Below are 15552 nucleotides of genomic sequence, written 5' to 3'. Positions count from 1 at the left end.
TAAATGAATTACTAAATTATCTAGAGATTAGGGAAAGTCTTCTCATCATGTGTCGGTGGGTGTCCAACTAAATCATCAATTTCAGTGTAATATATTTTGATCTCCTTTGCTTCATCATGCCATGTTTTATCAAAATTTTACATGACTGATGAAATATGAGTGAGTGAATGATTGAAGGGAAGGAGCAACACATCTGTAGGTATAATTTAAAAATACTACTTTTGGTTTATAAAGTACATGGTTGAGAGCCCAAATACATTTCTGACCTTCTGCTACATTATGGACCATTCACACCCCTCAGGTCTTCTGGTACTGTTCTGCTCTGTGTCCCCAGAGTTAGGAATAAACACAGGGAAGCAGGATTTAGTTTTTATGCACCAAATATCAGGAACAAGCTCCTAGAAAACTGCAGGTCCAGTGCAACTTCTTTTAAATCAAGGCTGGAGACTTTTCTCCTTGCTCCTGCCTTTTATTAAATCATATATTTATTCATTTCTTACACAGCACTGTAACTTTTATTTTTGGATTTTATACTTGTCCTAGTATTTTTGTAGCTTGTTTTTATTTTCAGTTCTCTAACTCTTTAGTTAAGTTTTTAATTGCATTTTAAAAAAAATGCAATGTGATTATTCTGCACTATATCTCAGTGCTTTATGTTTTGTGTAGAGCACTTGCTGCTGAGATGTGCAACATAAATAAGCTTTCCTTGCTCTGTTTTACATACACAGACTATATAAGTATGCATATACAAGTATTTGTTGGCTATCTGTGCACACGTTATGCAACATTAGCTGCTTAATTTCCTTTAAAATCAGTATGAAAAAATATGCAAACTTAAAATGTATCTCCCACGTTGATTAATGTTTATGTTGTGCAAATACATCGAGTATAGATCATTTGCAAATAGTCTATGATCATTTGCCTGTAACATAAATAGGTTAATGCGCCTTTAAAGCAGGCAACGCCTATTTCCGGGTACAAACCGCACCACGCATGCGCGAAATTGAATGCCGTGGCGGGGAATCAAGACGACGACAACAACAAACTTTTATTATTCAGCCGCAGCAGGACAGTTTTAGGTTTAATGTTATATAAAATCTGACCTCAAAGATGGTTGAAGGTCCGGGGTGCACATTAAACGGAGAGAAGATCCGGTCTAAAGTCAAAACAGGACAGAAAGCGAAGGAGCTGAGAGGCAGTTTGACAAAATCCACCGTAAGTTACGTTATGTCACATATTACGCAGGGGTTTGTTGTTAGCTAACAGTTACTAAGCTAGCGTTAACCAGCTGCGTTTAGCTGCATGCTAACCTGCTTAATATGTCTCTTTACAGAAAAATAACCCAGAGGGAAGTGTCTTCCAAAGGTTTAATGGTTGTCTCTACACCGGGGTTGACACTCTGGGAAAGGAGCTCTTCATGTACTTCGGTCCGAAAGCGTTGAGGTAACGTTAACTGTAACGTTACTCAGTGCTGACGCTGACGTTACATGTATCTGTTAGCTCGTATTTTGCCTCTCCCTTGCACCAGCTGCTCGCTCCTCATCACTGTATAGTTTCAGTTTACCACAACAGTGCTTATTATATTGAAATGTATTGATTGATGACTATTACATCATTATCATATCACTTAATTTTAGTGCTTTATTAATGTATTACTATTTAAAATATATTGCCGTCACACAAGATACATTTCCTGTCACTTCAACATCAACACAACTCCCTTTTCTCTTCCTCTCTGCCACACATCCCATAACCTTCTCATTACCCCACAAACAAATTAGTAACCACATAAACACACCGCTACATACCCTACTTGAGACAATCTAATCTGTAGCCCTGGACTTAATCAAATAACCACATACATCATCATAACTGCTTTATGTTATTGTCTGTGTCTATCAATTGCTTTTGTCCCATTTCCCTTCTATACATGTACAGGTGCCACCCTTTCTTTGTTCTGTCACAATATTTCACCAAAAAAAAATCCATTACCCATCAGATTATGTGACCTGATTAGGAATATATAAATATATTGCTACTAATCATACTTAGTCACATTATTATATTGTGATTACTGTTACTAAACATGGTGCCTACATCATATTTTAACTATAAAGAGTCACAGACTTTGATAGCTGTGATTTTGTTGCGTAAATTCTGCATTTGACATTATTTATTTTATCTTATTTAACCAGAAAACATTTGATATGAATTTTTAAGTGTCTATATATACAGCTTGAGCTTCAAAACAAGAAATATAAAAGACCTAATGAGAATACTACAAAGAAAAGCCAAAAAGTATGTTAATGTTAGGGCTGGGTGATATGTGCTGAAAATGATATCAAGATTTCTTTTTGGCCATACCGCAATAAACAGTATATCTCCTCAAAAGCATTTCATTAATGATAGGACTGGGAGACATAATTCAACATAATATTTCTGACTAAATACCCTCTCTGATGCAACAAAGTGTAGGGATAACTACTGTTTTGTTGTTGTTGTTTTTTGGCCAGAAGAAAATAACGCAATGAGATTTTTGATCCGTAATCATCAATAATGTGGATGTAACAGCTAAGTGGGTTAAGGCAAGTATTAAAACAAATAGAGCTTAGTTCATTAATTTACATGACTTTACTGTATTGCAGTCTTTAACATGTGTGGAAAAACAACACTCATGCCACATCACGATACAACGATATCCAAAATCTACGATGATATATCATCTAATATCTCAGTGGCAATATAATATCTTCATATTGACCAGCCCTAGTTAATTTTGGCTATAAGTGACCCATAAGAATTGGAAAACGGGGCAACTGCACATGCTAAGATACACTCTGACATTGCCATATAAATGATAGCGTACAACAGGGCTTTGAAACAGTTAAGAGGAACCGATGAATGCATCTCTATGTCCTTCTGCAGGAGATTCCACATACAAGGAGTTGCATACATAAATGCTTGCTGACCAAACTCTGTACGTACCTGAGGTATAGGCAATAAAACATGTTCTGAGGACAGAGAGCAGAGCCATTTTCAGTTTTTTGCTTCATGTACACACATAAACATTCTGGAGGTAGGCCAAGAATAGCTTTGTAAAGGAGAGAATGCCAGTGAAAAAGCCTCAGAAATTTTTAAGACAGCCACCCAGCCCGAGCATATGTTGGTGTTACTTTTGCATTATTGTAACTGTCTGATTTTATTTGCCTCACTGCAGTCCTGACATGTTTTAATTGTGATTCAACTTTCTAAAGCACCTTGTTAGTTTATTAAAAAAGTTCTTAATTATTATTTTCTGAGGCAATTATTACTGTGAAAATCTCAAACTGTTGCAGCCCTATTCATAACGTTGACATTTAAATTCTAAATCAACATTTGAACAGTGCAGCTTTTTTTTTTCTTTTGTGTGTCTGTATCCGTCCTGTTTAAACCCGTTATTTCTGAACATTTGTGAACAGTAGCAGATAAATTTCCAGTGGTGGTTGCGTAGGATTGTTTCTGACTCATGTAATCCAGATATTTCCAGTAACTCCAGAGGGGCTGTACAGTCCGACACTCCAAATGTATTGACAAAAGACAGGTTTGTACATTTCCAAAATCCCACCGTTTTAATCGATCAAAACATCCTGCTTCAGTCTATATTTGTTGGTGTTTAGCCTTTAAAAACAACATTTTTACAGTGGTCAAAAAACTTACTGCACACGAAGGGAGGCACCCACTTGTATTAATGGGGTGGTCTAGCAGCAATGTAACAGCACCATAAATTCAATTTATTCATGTATTTTTTCAGCCCAATTAATCTGATGAATCACTGTATTTAAATTAAGGATTTGATTTGAACATATATGTTTTTTAGGGTGATGAAGACATAAAATATGATGACAGAAATTCAAAGCTTCATATGAAAACTTCAGTGGAAGCTTTTAATGTAAAAACAAAGACATTTGAAAGATTTATAGAGATATTAAAGGGATAACTTCAACTGTATAAACAGTAACATATAATTAAATAGATGACGCATTTGTATTTTGTATATTTATATATATTACACAACACATGACCGTAATTTCAACAAGTTACAGGGTTATAGTCATTTAAACTACGAAAGTCAGTCAGTCCCCTCTATGGGATTTACAGCTGTGTTGGTGTGAACAAACAGGTTGAAGTGTTACTGCCTTGTGTGAGAGCACTTTAGCAGTTTGCACGGCTGTTGATAGACACACACACACAAGCTCCTGCTAGATTGGAGCCTGTGACATTCCTATCACACAACCGAATCTCCAACCACCAGGCTCCTTTCTGTCCTTTTGTTGTCAGGTCTTATAAATTGAGACATGCTATCTTTAAGTGGAATTTTTCTTTCCTTTCCTTCTTTCTTTCATGCTCACATCCTTTAGAGTCCACTTTGGTATGAATGGATCGATGCGTATAAACCCTGCTGAGAGGAAGGAGAGAACTGGCTCCGCACCAGTGCTGGAAATACACCTGACTAACGACATTGTGTGCTTCTTTGACAGCACCGTGGAAATAAGGTAACGGGGACACCGCCATAGCCTAGATAGATTGAGGTGACAGAAGTTCACCTTGGGGTATGAGTCTCATTCAGTGAGTATGTCCTACATTAGGCTGTGTCTGAAGACAGTGGCCATTGTTGCATGAAAAACACAGCCTCGACATTTGTCCTGTTCATTGATTGTAAGGTCCTGGTGTGCTGTTCAGTAGCCAGACAGACATTTATTTATACTGTCTGAAAATTTAACCTGCGCTGTCCTGTCTCATAACAAACAAACCCAAACAGAATATATGAAAGAAACAATTTTGAAATGTCTAACCTCAAACGCACCAGGTGACCTCGTGGCACCCTTTCACAAACACCAGCGATGTATTTTCTCAATTCCTCCAGCGCTGTGAAACTGTGCTTGCAGGTTGACAGAGGACTGTGAGCAAAGGGTGAGGGCTATGGAGAGTCTGGATGTGTGCTCCCCCAAGTTCAGCTTCTCCCGCTCAGAGGAGGCAGTCAGGAGCCAAAGCAGCAGGATGCTCTGTGACGTTCTCCTAGACCAGGCTGTCATGCCAGGAGTCGGCAACATCATTAAAAACGAAGCCCTGTTTGACTCGGGCCTCCACCCAGCCGTGAAGGTATGGAAAAGATGATAGATGGTGTTCAGCAGAGGAACAAAAAAAGGGAATAAAAATGCAAGAGAACTCTCACCGAAAAAGTTTAAGCCCTTGTATTACTGAGTGATGCATTGCAATGAGGAGGGTGAAACAGGGAAGAGACAAACAAGCGCAATGCGACACAGAAATGCCTCTCACTGAGTTGGGAATGTTTTCATTTATTTCTAAAAATGCATATGATCTTTATTGAGACTCAATGAGGGTTTTCCTCTGATTTGTACCATAAATTTAACATTAAATACTTTATACTCCTGATATGGAAATCCCATCAGAATCAGGATCCAGTTTATTGCCAGGAAAGTTTTAACATACATGAAGACTAAATGAAAATAAAAGCAAGTATTGCAAATATCAAGACGCATAAATATAGAATATATATGTATATTATAAATTTATAATAAAATATGAAAGATACTACAAAAATATGTATATGTACCTTGACTCCCCGAACATTGTAAAATGTGAATATAACCTGAATGCAGTGATTTGATGATCCTTTTCAACATACACTTGGGGAACAAAGTATTCAAAAATGTTTTCTCATGAAGCATATTTTCAGTGCAGATATTCACATGATATTTAGATCAGGCATTGGTATTAACGGTGCACATTTGGTCTCCTAGGCAACCTAAAAAAAAAAAAATAAAATAAAAGAAGAGTTTTAAAGTCATTCAGTCCTTCATTACACGTCCTTTGAATGAGCGCAAATTCAATGACACACATTAATGAAACAACCTTTACTTCTATCACATGAAAAACAAATTTAAGATATTAGCAAAAGCTTGAAAATATAAAGATATTGTACATAATTGTTATCGCCCAGCCCTAATTTATCCGTCTGAACATTGTTCGATTAAATAAAGGTCGAAAAGAATTTGCAGATCATTGCATCACAACTTTTTTGGAATCAGGGTCATTATCTGTAATTGTTGTAAACTACTGTTATTTATCTGAATTAAAACTAAAGAGCAGTGCATTTTTTTGAAGTGGTAGTTTGAGCAGTTTGAGCACATTCACAGTAAGAATGTGCGGTGTCTGTCACGTGAAATGTGAGAGATCCAACACTTCACATTGCTCTCAGGGAATATTTTTTATTAAGCAAACTATAGAAGGAAAGCGTTCCTTTTTTTAAGAGTGACCTATCCATTGCCAGTGAGAGACACTTTGCAGCATGAATACTTCTATTACTCAACTATTACCAGGGGCTTTGCTCTGCTTCTCTTAGAAAGTATAAGACAGGGTTTAAGAATATAGCACACTGGACCAAAACATTAATCTACGACTTTTGGCCCCATCTTCTTCTGGGACCACTGAATCTTTATGAGCTTCCCCTCCATTACCGAGCCCCGAGGTATCCTGAAAGAGCTACAAGTGGTGTGTGTTTGTGTGCTTCAGATCTTTTCTTTTTTACTCTATGTGAGCGAAAATCAGGTCTTGGAAATATTTTCTATGTAATTTTTTTCTGCTGCATCATTTTAAATCCAGTTTTTCATTCATGTCTGGTGTTTTACTGTTTGAACACTGCTTGTATTATTGATTTGCTGACTGTGAAGCGCCCGACGTCTCTGTTTTGAAATGAAGAGCTAAACAAAGGTTTATTTGCTCTCGTGCTGTGAACTGTAAACAACTGTGCTACTTCATTCTTAGGTTCAACAGCTGACTGACGAGCAGATCCATCACTTGGTGAAGATGACGCGGGATTTCACTCTTCTGTTTTACAAGGTTAGACGTTTGAACATCAATAGCACAAACATATCAGGGCTTGAAATACTTCTTTACGTACATTACATAACTTTTAGAATAACATGTACAAGTACCAAAAAAAGATTCTTACTGCTCCATCTGGTGTGCTTGTCCTTCTTTATCCGCACATCTGCCATGGCTGCAGACAGATCTAATCAAAATTACAGAGACATACTGTGAAACTACTTCAATTTTGGATACAGGAACATTTTGAGCAGCCTCTCAGCAAACTTAAAGGGGAGCGCCACTTAAATTAAGAATTCCAATATGTTATTTCCACGGGCTAGGAAAGTTTAATCAATATTTGTGAACATGAGCTGCTCTCTCTCAGAGCCACAAGCCAGAGGAGTAAATCTCAAACTTGTGATGTCATATTGTATAACATCTGGAGCTGCTCCATATAGTGAATGGCAGCCTGATTTTATGGACCCACAGAATGTTTGTTTTTATTTTTATATCCAAATGAGCTTTATTCCACTGTAGTGTTCTCAGTTCTGAAACAGAAAATGTTCCCATATACTCAGAACATTCTCCTGTGTGCTCTCAGTGTCATTAGAACATCTTTCCCAATTCATTGTCTGTGGAGACACTCCAGACTTTATACACTATGACATCACAAATTTGAGTTTTAGCACTCTAGTTTTTGGATTTGGGAGAAAGTTGTTCATTTTTACTAATATTTTTGGACTGTCCAAGACCAGGGGTAGGCAACCTGAGGCTCCGGAGCTGCATGCATCTCCTTAGCTCCTCGTTAGTTGCTCCCTGTGGCTTTAACAAAAAACAAAAAAAGAGTATGGAAATTAATTATTAAAGTTAGGGTTAGGGTTAGTTTAACGTTTTAAGTTTCAAATTCTGAGGCCTGACACGTATTCCTATGAATTTTGCTAGACCTAAACAGCAGTGGCTTGTCTTAAGTTTTCCTAGTTAAACTAGCTATTGATTCCAAATCCAAAAAAAAAACGAAAAGTCTTGGAGGAAAATAGAGAATACAATAGTGTGTGGACAGATTTGTTTGCTTTCACTGCTAATGCTGCAAAGTTAAAGTACTAAATTATTAGAAATAGGCCACTGCAGAGTGGCCACCTTGTAGTAAAACATATCAATGGATGCTCATTTAGACCTATTGGTAATGGTAATAGGCTAATTAAGACTTAATAGGTTATGTTACTTACATTATAAGGCTCAAATATGTTTTGCAGCGCCAGACAGATTTTTTTATGTTTTATTATTTTATTTGTTTTTGTTCTGATCGTAAAGTTTGCCGACCCCTGTCTTAGACCATAAAAATAAGATGTATGAATTTTAAAAATGGGTGAATTTCCCTGTCAATTTATAAACTTCTTTGGTGACTTCTTTCCTTCTATTTTATATGAATATTTATTCATATTAAATAATTTATATACAAATAAATATTACTGAGTAAATATTTAATTCTACACTTCAGTTACCAAACTTGCATTATAACAACAGCTTTCAGTTCAGTTTGTGAGCATGAATGAAACGACGTCTCGCACTGGAAGTTACTAAACAAAATACAGTCTAGTTTTATTTAATTTTGAAATATGAACAGCACTATATTCCATATGAAGAGGTGTGTCCTCGTGTGTCCTCCTGTGTCCTGTGATACATTTTGATACCAATTTTCAGTTACTAGGTCACCTTACATGGAATTTATTTTTATTTTATTTATAAAATATTAATATAAATTAAAAGAAGCACTAAAGTCCTATATGAGCTGCGTCCTGTGAGTTCTACATTTTGATATTAAATTTGAGTCCCTGGTGTGAAACTACTTCAAAGATCATTAATAAATTATCTGGTATTGGCTCATCATCAGAGACATTTCTGATATTGGTATCAGAACCACTCTTATTTCAATGTGTACTCAGCACCAGTCTCAGGTGGCCATCTGGAAGCATACTGGTTACCGTTAGGCAAGATATAGTTTAACAAAAATATTATTACTGTATTTTCCATAAAAACATTAATATAAAGTAAAAGAAGCACTAAAGTCCTGTGTGAAGAGCTGCATCCTGTGCAGTTCTACATTTTGATATTAAATTTGACTCACCGGGACACCCTACATGGAGTTTATTAAAAAACTGCTATTACTTTCTGATAGAATATTTATGTAAAATAAGTGAACTGTACATTAATAATGAAAATAAGTGTGCTACCTGAGACCAATTTATTATCATTTTAATCATAATTTTCACTAATGTTAGTGTGAAGGTGTTGAATAAAACATCGGTTTTGTGTTACTTAAACGGCAATACGTTGATGATCCTTCAATCAGCCCCCAGCAGTTTAGCAGAAGGCTGGGAGGTGAGCTAACTGTCCGACTGCCAACGTGGAGTGAAACTGAGAAAGAGGCGACCCTTGGTCCAGAGTAAATGTCTGTCCACTTGAATATTCAACTTTAAACTAACTTCACTGTGGTGCGGCGGCCATGGCTAGTTTGACAGCAGTGTTTTTTTTTTTGTTTGTTTGTTTTTTTTCTGTGTTTTTTTATTTCTAAGCGACCAGTAAAATCTTGCTGACTAATGACCTCTCTGGTCGACTAACATTTGGTCGACTATTCAGGGGCAGCCCTCGTGCATAGCTCAAATTTTACATTCACTACAGTGTGTATACATGTAGTATTTCCAGCCCTGTATTAAAAATTGTTGTGGTGTAAATCGTAGATGTGTATGTGCTTATTAAAATGGATACACATTTATTTAGCTGTCACCTCATTTAGACTGACTTGCAGTGATGGATTAATGGAGAGAGAAAGTCAAAGCCTGGCTGCCCAGAGAGTAGATAAAACAAATATTCCTGTCTATGCATAATAGACAAGTAAAGAAATGTGAATGTTTTTTTCTTGTTCTCTTTATCCTTGTTCTCTTTATTCACTCATGTCTGCCCTCCTCATCTCTATCAGTGTCGCAAATCTGGCTCTGCGCTCTACAAACATTACAAAGTCTACAAGCGTCCCCAGTGTGGCCAGTGCTCTCATGTCATCACAGTCTGTCGTCTTGGAGACAACGGCAGGATGACTTACTTCTGCGAGAGCTGTCAGAACGGAGATCCCAGCGGGGTCGACATCAGGTAGAAATCCTCACAGACCTTTGGAACTTTGACTGAAAAGGTATTGTCTTGTATTCTTGTACAGGCTGTGGGTTGCTCAGAAATATCTGATATGAATAATGTTTCCAGTACTCACAGTAAGTAAAAGACCGTGCCCTTTTCCAGCAATATATGCAGTAATTACTGCTTGGCTTACATTTAGAGTGTTTACTTTTTAGGAATTAACTAGATGATGCTTAATTATCTCCAATAAAGTGTTCCAGTAGAAGATGAAACCTTTTTTTGGGCTTTAGATTCTCTTTAACACATACTAATGATTTCAATTTAATTCCAAAAAAGCAGCATGGTAAAGCTAGGTGTCATTTTTCCAAACCTACTCTTTGCAGAAAGTTCTAAAGCATTTTTAGGATAATACGTTCAAATTTAGAGAGGCCATCTTTGCAGGCAGATGGGCTTGGCAGGGAGTGGGAAGTGTTACGGGGGGAAATTAATGCGCATATAAGGCTGTGTTTGCCAGACAGGGCACAGGCTCAACACCTCCTGGGTTGTATTTGAGCAAAGCTTTGAGAGGGGTTAGAGCCTAAAGCCCTTACAACGCATTACACAGCTGATAAAGCAATCTGTGAGGAAAGTTTCCTGAAAGCCGCTGCTACTTTCCCTCCACCGTGACTGTTGGCATTGCAGATTTGCCTTCTTGTCAAACATAGTCGAGCTTCGTGTCCGAGCACTAACATGTATGCTTGAAGCAATTAAATGAAACACGTCTTGTCGCATATCTTCACCCTCTGCTTGAACTGCAAATGTTTGTCTAGTTAAAGCTGCCTCTTTGCCTGTATTCTCTATCATCAGGTTACAAAAATAGCTGATTATATTCTATATTGCTCATTTTGCACCTGCAGCTCCTCAGGACTAATTACCTGCAGTATAGGTACAGTGAGAACAGCTTACAGTGAGCACATCTGTTTGGGTCAAATTCATCACTGTAAGTGGATTATCACCATTTTTTTCTCTTCTGTATTTCTCATGCAGAGCACCATCTAATTGGCATTTGTATGTTTATTACATGAATATAAAGTAATGAAATGGACATCTTCGCTATTTACTGAATTTTATTGACTGTTTCTAAATAGAGCTGCTTCATTATGTGACCGCACATTATCAATCCACTTGATGAGGATAGCTTAAACCACAGGTGCTTTCCCTGCGCTCATTTGTTTTCTGTTTCCATTACAAGCAACCACGACTGCTCTTTGTTAGAGCAGACTACACAAGGTAGCCAGAGGAATGCAAGACTTTGCTGCTGCATCTCGTTGGCTCTTTTTTGGCAGTTCGTCATCAGCATCAAGGAGACTATGTTTTTCATTGAGAGAGTCTTTTTCCCATCTTGATTTCAAGCAGAGATGTTCTGATACTTTTTTGCTTTGCTTTTTTGCTTCCCTATACTGATTCCGATACCTAAACTTGCATATCAGTTGATCCCACTAATCCACAGATGTGAAATTATTGTTATCATTATACAGCATGGCTCTGGTTAAAACATTTGTTAAACATGAACAAATACATACAGATGACTAATGCCATAGAATTTTCTTTTATTACCTGAATTGACATTTGCTAATGGATAACGTTACGCTATTTACCGAAATAGTGCCGCTCTTAAATAAATGCCAGTGGCTACACAGTGCAGCTTTTTGTGTAGACTACAGTTTTAAGACAGCGAGAAGAACTGATTTCAGGGAAAGCTGACATTTTATCCAGGTGTGAAACTACTTAAAAGTTTATTAATCAGTTACCTGGCATTGGATCGGTGCATAGACTCACGTACTCGCTGATACCCAATCCACCATATTAGGCAGTATCGTATCATTTCCAGAGCAACTCTTATTTCAATGTGCATGCAGCAGCAGTCTCGGGTGGCCAGCTGGAAGCAGACTGGTTACCATGAGGCAAAATATAGTATAAAGTCACGAAAAATCGAATTACTGTAGTTTTAATTATTTTTTCATATGTTGCCATGTATGAAAAGACCTTGTAAAGTCAGTTAAGTGGACAACATGATGACTATAGGCAAATTATTTAAACAGGATTTGTATCGGAATTATTCTGTCTCCGATTTTTGATCCATAGAAGTGGTAGATTATAGGGTGTCTACAGTTCCTTAAAAAGTCTTAAATTGTCTTAAATTCAGATATGATGGGTCTTAAATATTTTCGGTCACAATACCGTGAAAATTTCTCCAGCCTGACTGACAGATCCAATGACTGTTTACAATCATTGGACAGACTGAAGAATTGCAATAATAAATAGCATTCATGACAGCGATGAGATTTTGTTTTCTTTTTACATTAAAGACATTAAACTTAAACTCACCAAATTGTCATTTGTCCTTATGTTCATCTTGAACAAACACAGGTTTGGTCTTAAATTTCATGTAAGGTGATATTAAAAAGGTCTTCAAGGGTCTTAAATTTAACGTGGTTATATCTGTAGACACCCTGGATCAACTTAACCATGATCTTTATGAGCGATTTTCACTCTATTTGAGGAAATGTATGTTCACATATGCACACATTGTAAATAAGTCCGGAAAACTAGAATGTAATAAAATGAAAGAATAATTTATGTCACAAATTAGAATCAGATATATTATAAAGTAGGTTTTCACTTACAAGGAATTTGCTTTGGACTTTGCTGCATACATTAAACATACAGTAAAAATATTAAGAGGAAATAAAAATAAAGTCAAAGTACTGCAACAGCTGAGAACATAAATATAGAAAATAAATAGTACAATTAAATATGAAAAAGATACTTAAGAATAATACAACACAATAAATATGTACAATATACTGTGAGCTGTACAGTTTTGTGCAGCAGGAGCCAGTTTCCCAAAATGGAAATACACTCTGTTGCAAGTTTATTAGGCACACCTAGTTAAAGCTAATGTAGAGTAATACAAAAGCCCTCCAGAAATCATTTCTTCATGCAGGTTATAATGTTCAGTTACATTTAGTATATTATTTTATTTAATAATATATAGTCTACTATCATTTATAGAAATGTTAATGCGGTGGACAAAATATTTGAAAATGTAGAAATATTCAAAAGATTTTGTCTACTTTGATGGGTACAAGATACAAGTGTGTGTCAAGTTTTCTTAATGTCCTCGAAGTGTGTGTGTGTGTGTGCGCGTCTGCCTGTGTGTGTTTGACACTATAGAAACCTGAGTTCTATTTTTACACAGTAACATTATTTCTGCTTCAGCGCACGTTTGACTCATTAGTGAACCTGTTTTAGCAACAAAGGTTTATTAGGATCGCCGCTGTCACTCTTGTGTTTCTTTATCCAGTAAGCTCCCGGTCAGAAACAGTTTGATTGGCTGGGCCTACAACGAGAGAACCAATGATAACGTGGCTAAGAGGGAGGAAGAGGACTGGGCCTGTCAACTTTGCACGCTCATCAACCCGCCAGCAGCAAAAGCCTGTGATGCCTGCCTCACTCCAAGACCAGAGGGTGAGTGAAATGTTCCGTTTTTACAGTCACTCAGTTTAATGGGGTGACAGAAGGTCCTTGTTAGCAAGAGATAAAATAATAGTAGCTGTAGTTTTGCTGTTTAGCTGAATGATCCCTGAGTGATACTGTTTGCCACTGACACTTAAGTACTTCTGAGCAAGGCACCAGACACCAAGCTGTTGAAGTGAAAACGCAGTCAAGCAGCAGTTGTGTGCGTGTACAGTATATTGCTGCGCAAGTAATGAGCGTGTCTGTCAGTTGGCCATTTTTCTCCGACTATCTTGAGATGCATTATGGCAGCAGTGAACTGGTGTTTGAAAAGAAATGTCCTTGCTGTCTCTTTGTTGCAACAAACCACAGCTGAATGGTTTATTTGTTGTATTTCACAGTTTTTATCTTTATGGGATCATACTGCCCAGTTTCAGATCACGTTTTTTGAAATTATAGCTGATTGTAAAACTGAATGAGACTTACTCAGGACTGCAGTTGGCCCATGGCTCTTTTGATTATGCAGAGCTTTCCAAGCATGGGCAAACTGCAGACTATCATATGTCAGCCTTACATTTTGGCTTCGACTCCTGCAGGTTCAGATAATGTTCTCAGCAGAAATTAATTACACTTCAGACAGGACAGAAACCATTTTCAGGCATGTGGCTGCAAGTACAGTGCTTATTAAAAAAAGCATTGCATATACTATATTTGAAATTAATTTAGATAACTGTGTAGACATCTTATTTCCACTTTGACATGGAAGGAATAGTGCCGGTTGGTACAGGAGATTTTTTCAGTCATGCATAATTCCCAAAATAATCATACTATAATAAGTTCAATAAAAAAGAGTAAACGTAAGTTTGATAAACCACATTTTGTGTTTTTTATTCCTATTTTAATTGCAGTGGTTAAACTGTCAACTGCTGCAACAAACACAATCATGTCCATGTTCGCTCACTGTGTGTTTCTACCAGAAATGTTTAGCACAGGTCAGGGAAATTCTGCTGAAAAACATATTTCAAAGATGTTACATGTTTTAAAAAAGTTTGGAAAATACTTTTTTAAAACATTAAAACATGAAAACTTCCAAGGGAAGGTGAAAACTTTTTACAGGGGCTGTACTTGCAACCACATGAGTTTAAAGGTGTTGTCAAAATTGAAATGAATTTGAGTCGTCTGAATCTAAATGTTCCATATATATGTGCAAAGTTCACCAGTTTTAAAGTGAAATGATTTTGGGTGAGTTATTACAATATCTGCATATTTAGATAAACTATTCCTTTTAAGGGAAGACACTGCAGGTGAATAGGCTTAAACTTTTAACCAATAGATATTGCCATTAAGTTTTATTTATTATTTATAGTAAGGGCTCTTTTTTAAGTAAGTTATATGTGCAAATGATGCATTATCTTATTTAAGATGTCCTGACTTGCACACATTACCAGAACAGAAATCTGGACATCGGATAAAGCCAGGTTCAAGATTCTTGTCCGAGGAAACCGCCCACCACCATGTTTTTAGGGGTAAAATGTTCTATAAATCAGGCTATAAATGATGTAGGAAAAGCCCTTTGTAAAACCCCTCAGAATATTGACAGGAAGGAATCTGGAAAGTTTGGTGTATGTAAGTGCCACTGAAGTTGAGATCTCTGGTTCGGAGTGTGACAAAAAATTCATTTTGAGAACATGGCCTTTAAAGATATGTACTGTGAATTTCCATTACAGTTTTTAAACAAAAAAACAAGACACCAGAGGTGAACTGGGTCAAAAAAAATTAACAGATTTGACCATAAAACTTCCCCAGTTGAGTAGTTATATTAAAACAATATTTTAATATAACTGGAATTTGATGTTTAAATATGCAAATGAGGCATTATCTAATTAAATATTCACTGTTAACACACATTTTCCAGAACAGAAATCTGAACTAAATTAAAGTATTTATTTTGGATGTTTTCCTTCCACTAGTTTAAAGAAGACATTTCACCAAAGCAAAACAGCCCAAAATATCAAAACTGACCAGTGCATGAAAAAACAGTTTTCATTGGCAGTGTCTTCC

General features: G+C 36.7%; 1 protein-coding gene across 1 annotated transcript in view; it reads left to right on the top strand.

The window, feature by feature from the left end:
* Window positions 1–1008: 1008 nt before the first annotated feature.
* The window catches only part of neil3 (nei-like DNA glycosylase 3), an 18398-nt gene continuing 3854 nt past the window's right edge, over window positions 1009–15552 (top strand). Inside the window, exons 1-7 of the mRNA XM_033633776.2 lie at window positions 1009–1215; window positions 1334–1443; window positions 4398–4532; window positions 4926–5139; window positions 6826–6900; window positions 9845–10011; window positions 13340–13503. Of these exons, the coding sequence (XP_033489667.1) occupies window positions 1111–1215; window positions 1334–1443; window positions 4398–4532; window positions 4926–5139; window positions 6826–6900; window positions 9845–10011; window positions 13340–13503 (970 nt within the window). The 5' untranslated portion in view covers window positions 1009–1110. The remainder of the gene's footprint in view (window positions 1216–1333; window positions 1444–4397; window positions 4533–4925; window positions 5140–6825; window positions 6901–9844; window positions 10012–13339; window positions 13504–15552) is intronic.

This window comes from Epinephelus lanceolatus, chromosome 7 (assembly GCF_041903045.1).
Source record: "Epinephelus lanceolatus isolate andai-2023 chromosome 7, ASM4190304v1, whole genome shotgun sequence".
NCBI lineage: Eukaryota > Metazoa > Chordata > Actinopteri > Perciformes > Serranidae > Epinephelus > Epinephelus lanceolatus.
Note: the sequence above shows the minus strand (reverse complement) of the source record. Positions and strands in the feature narration are given on the sequence as shown.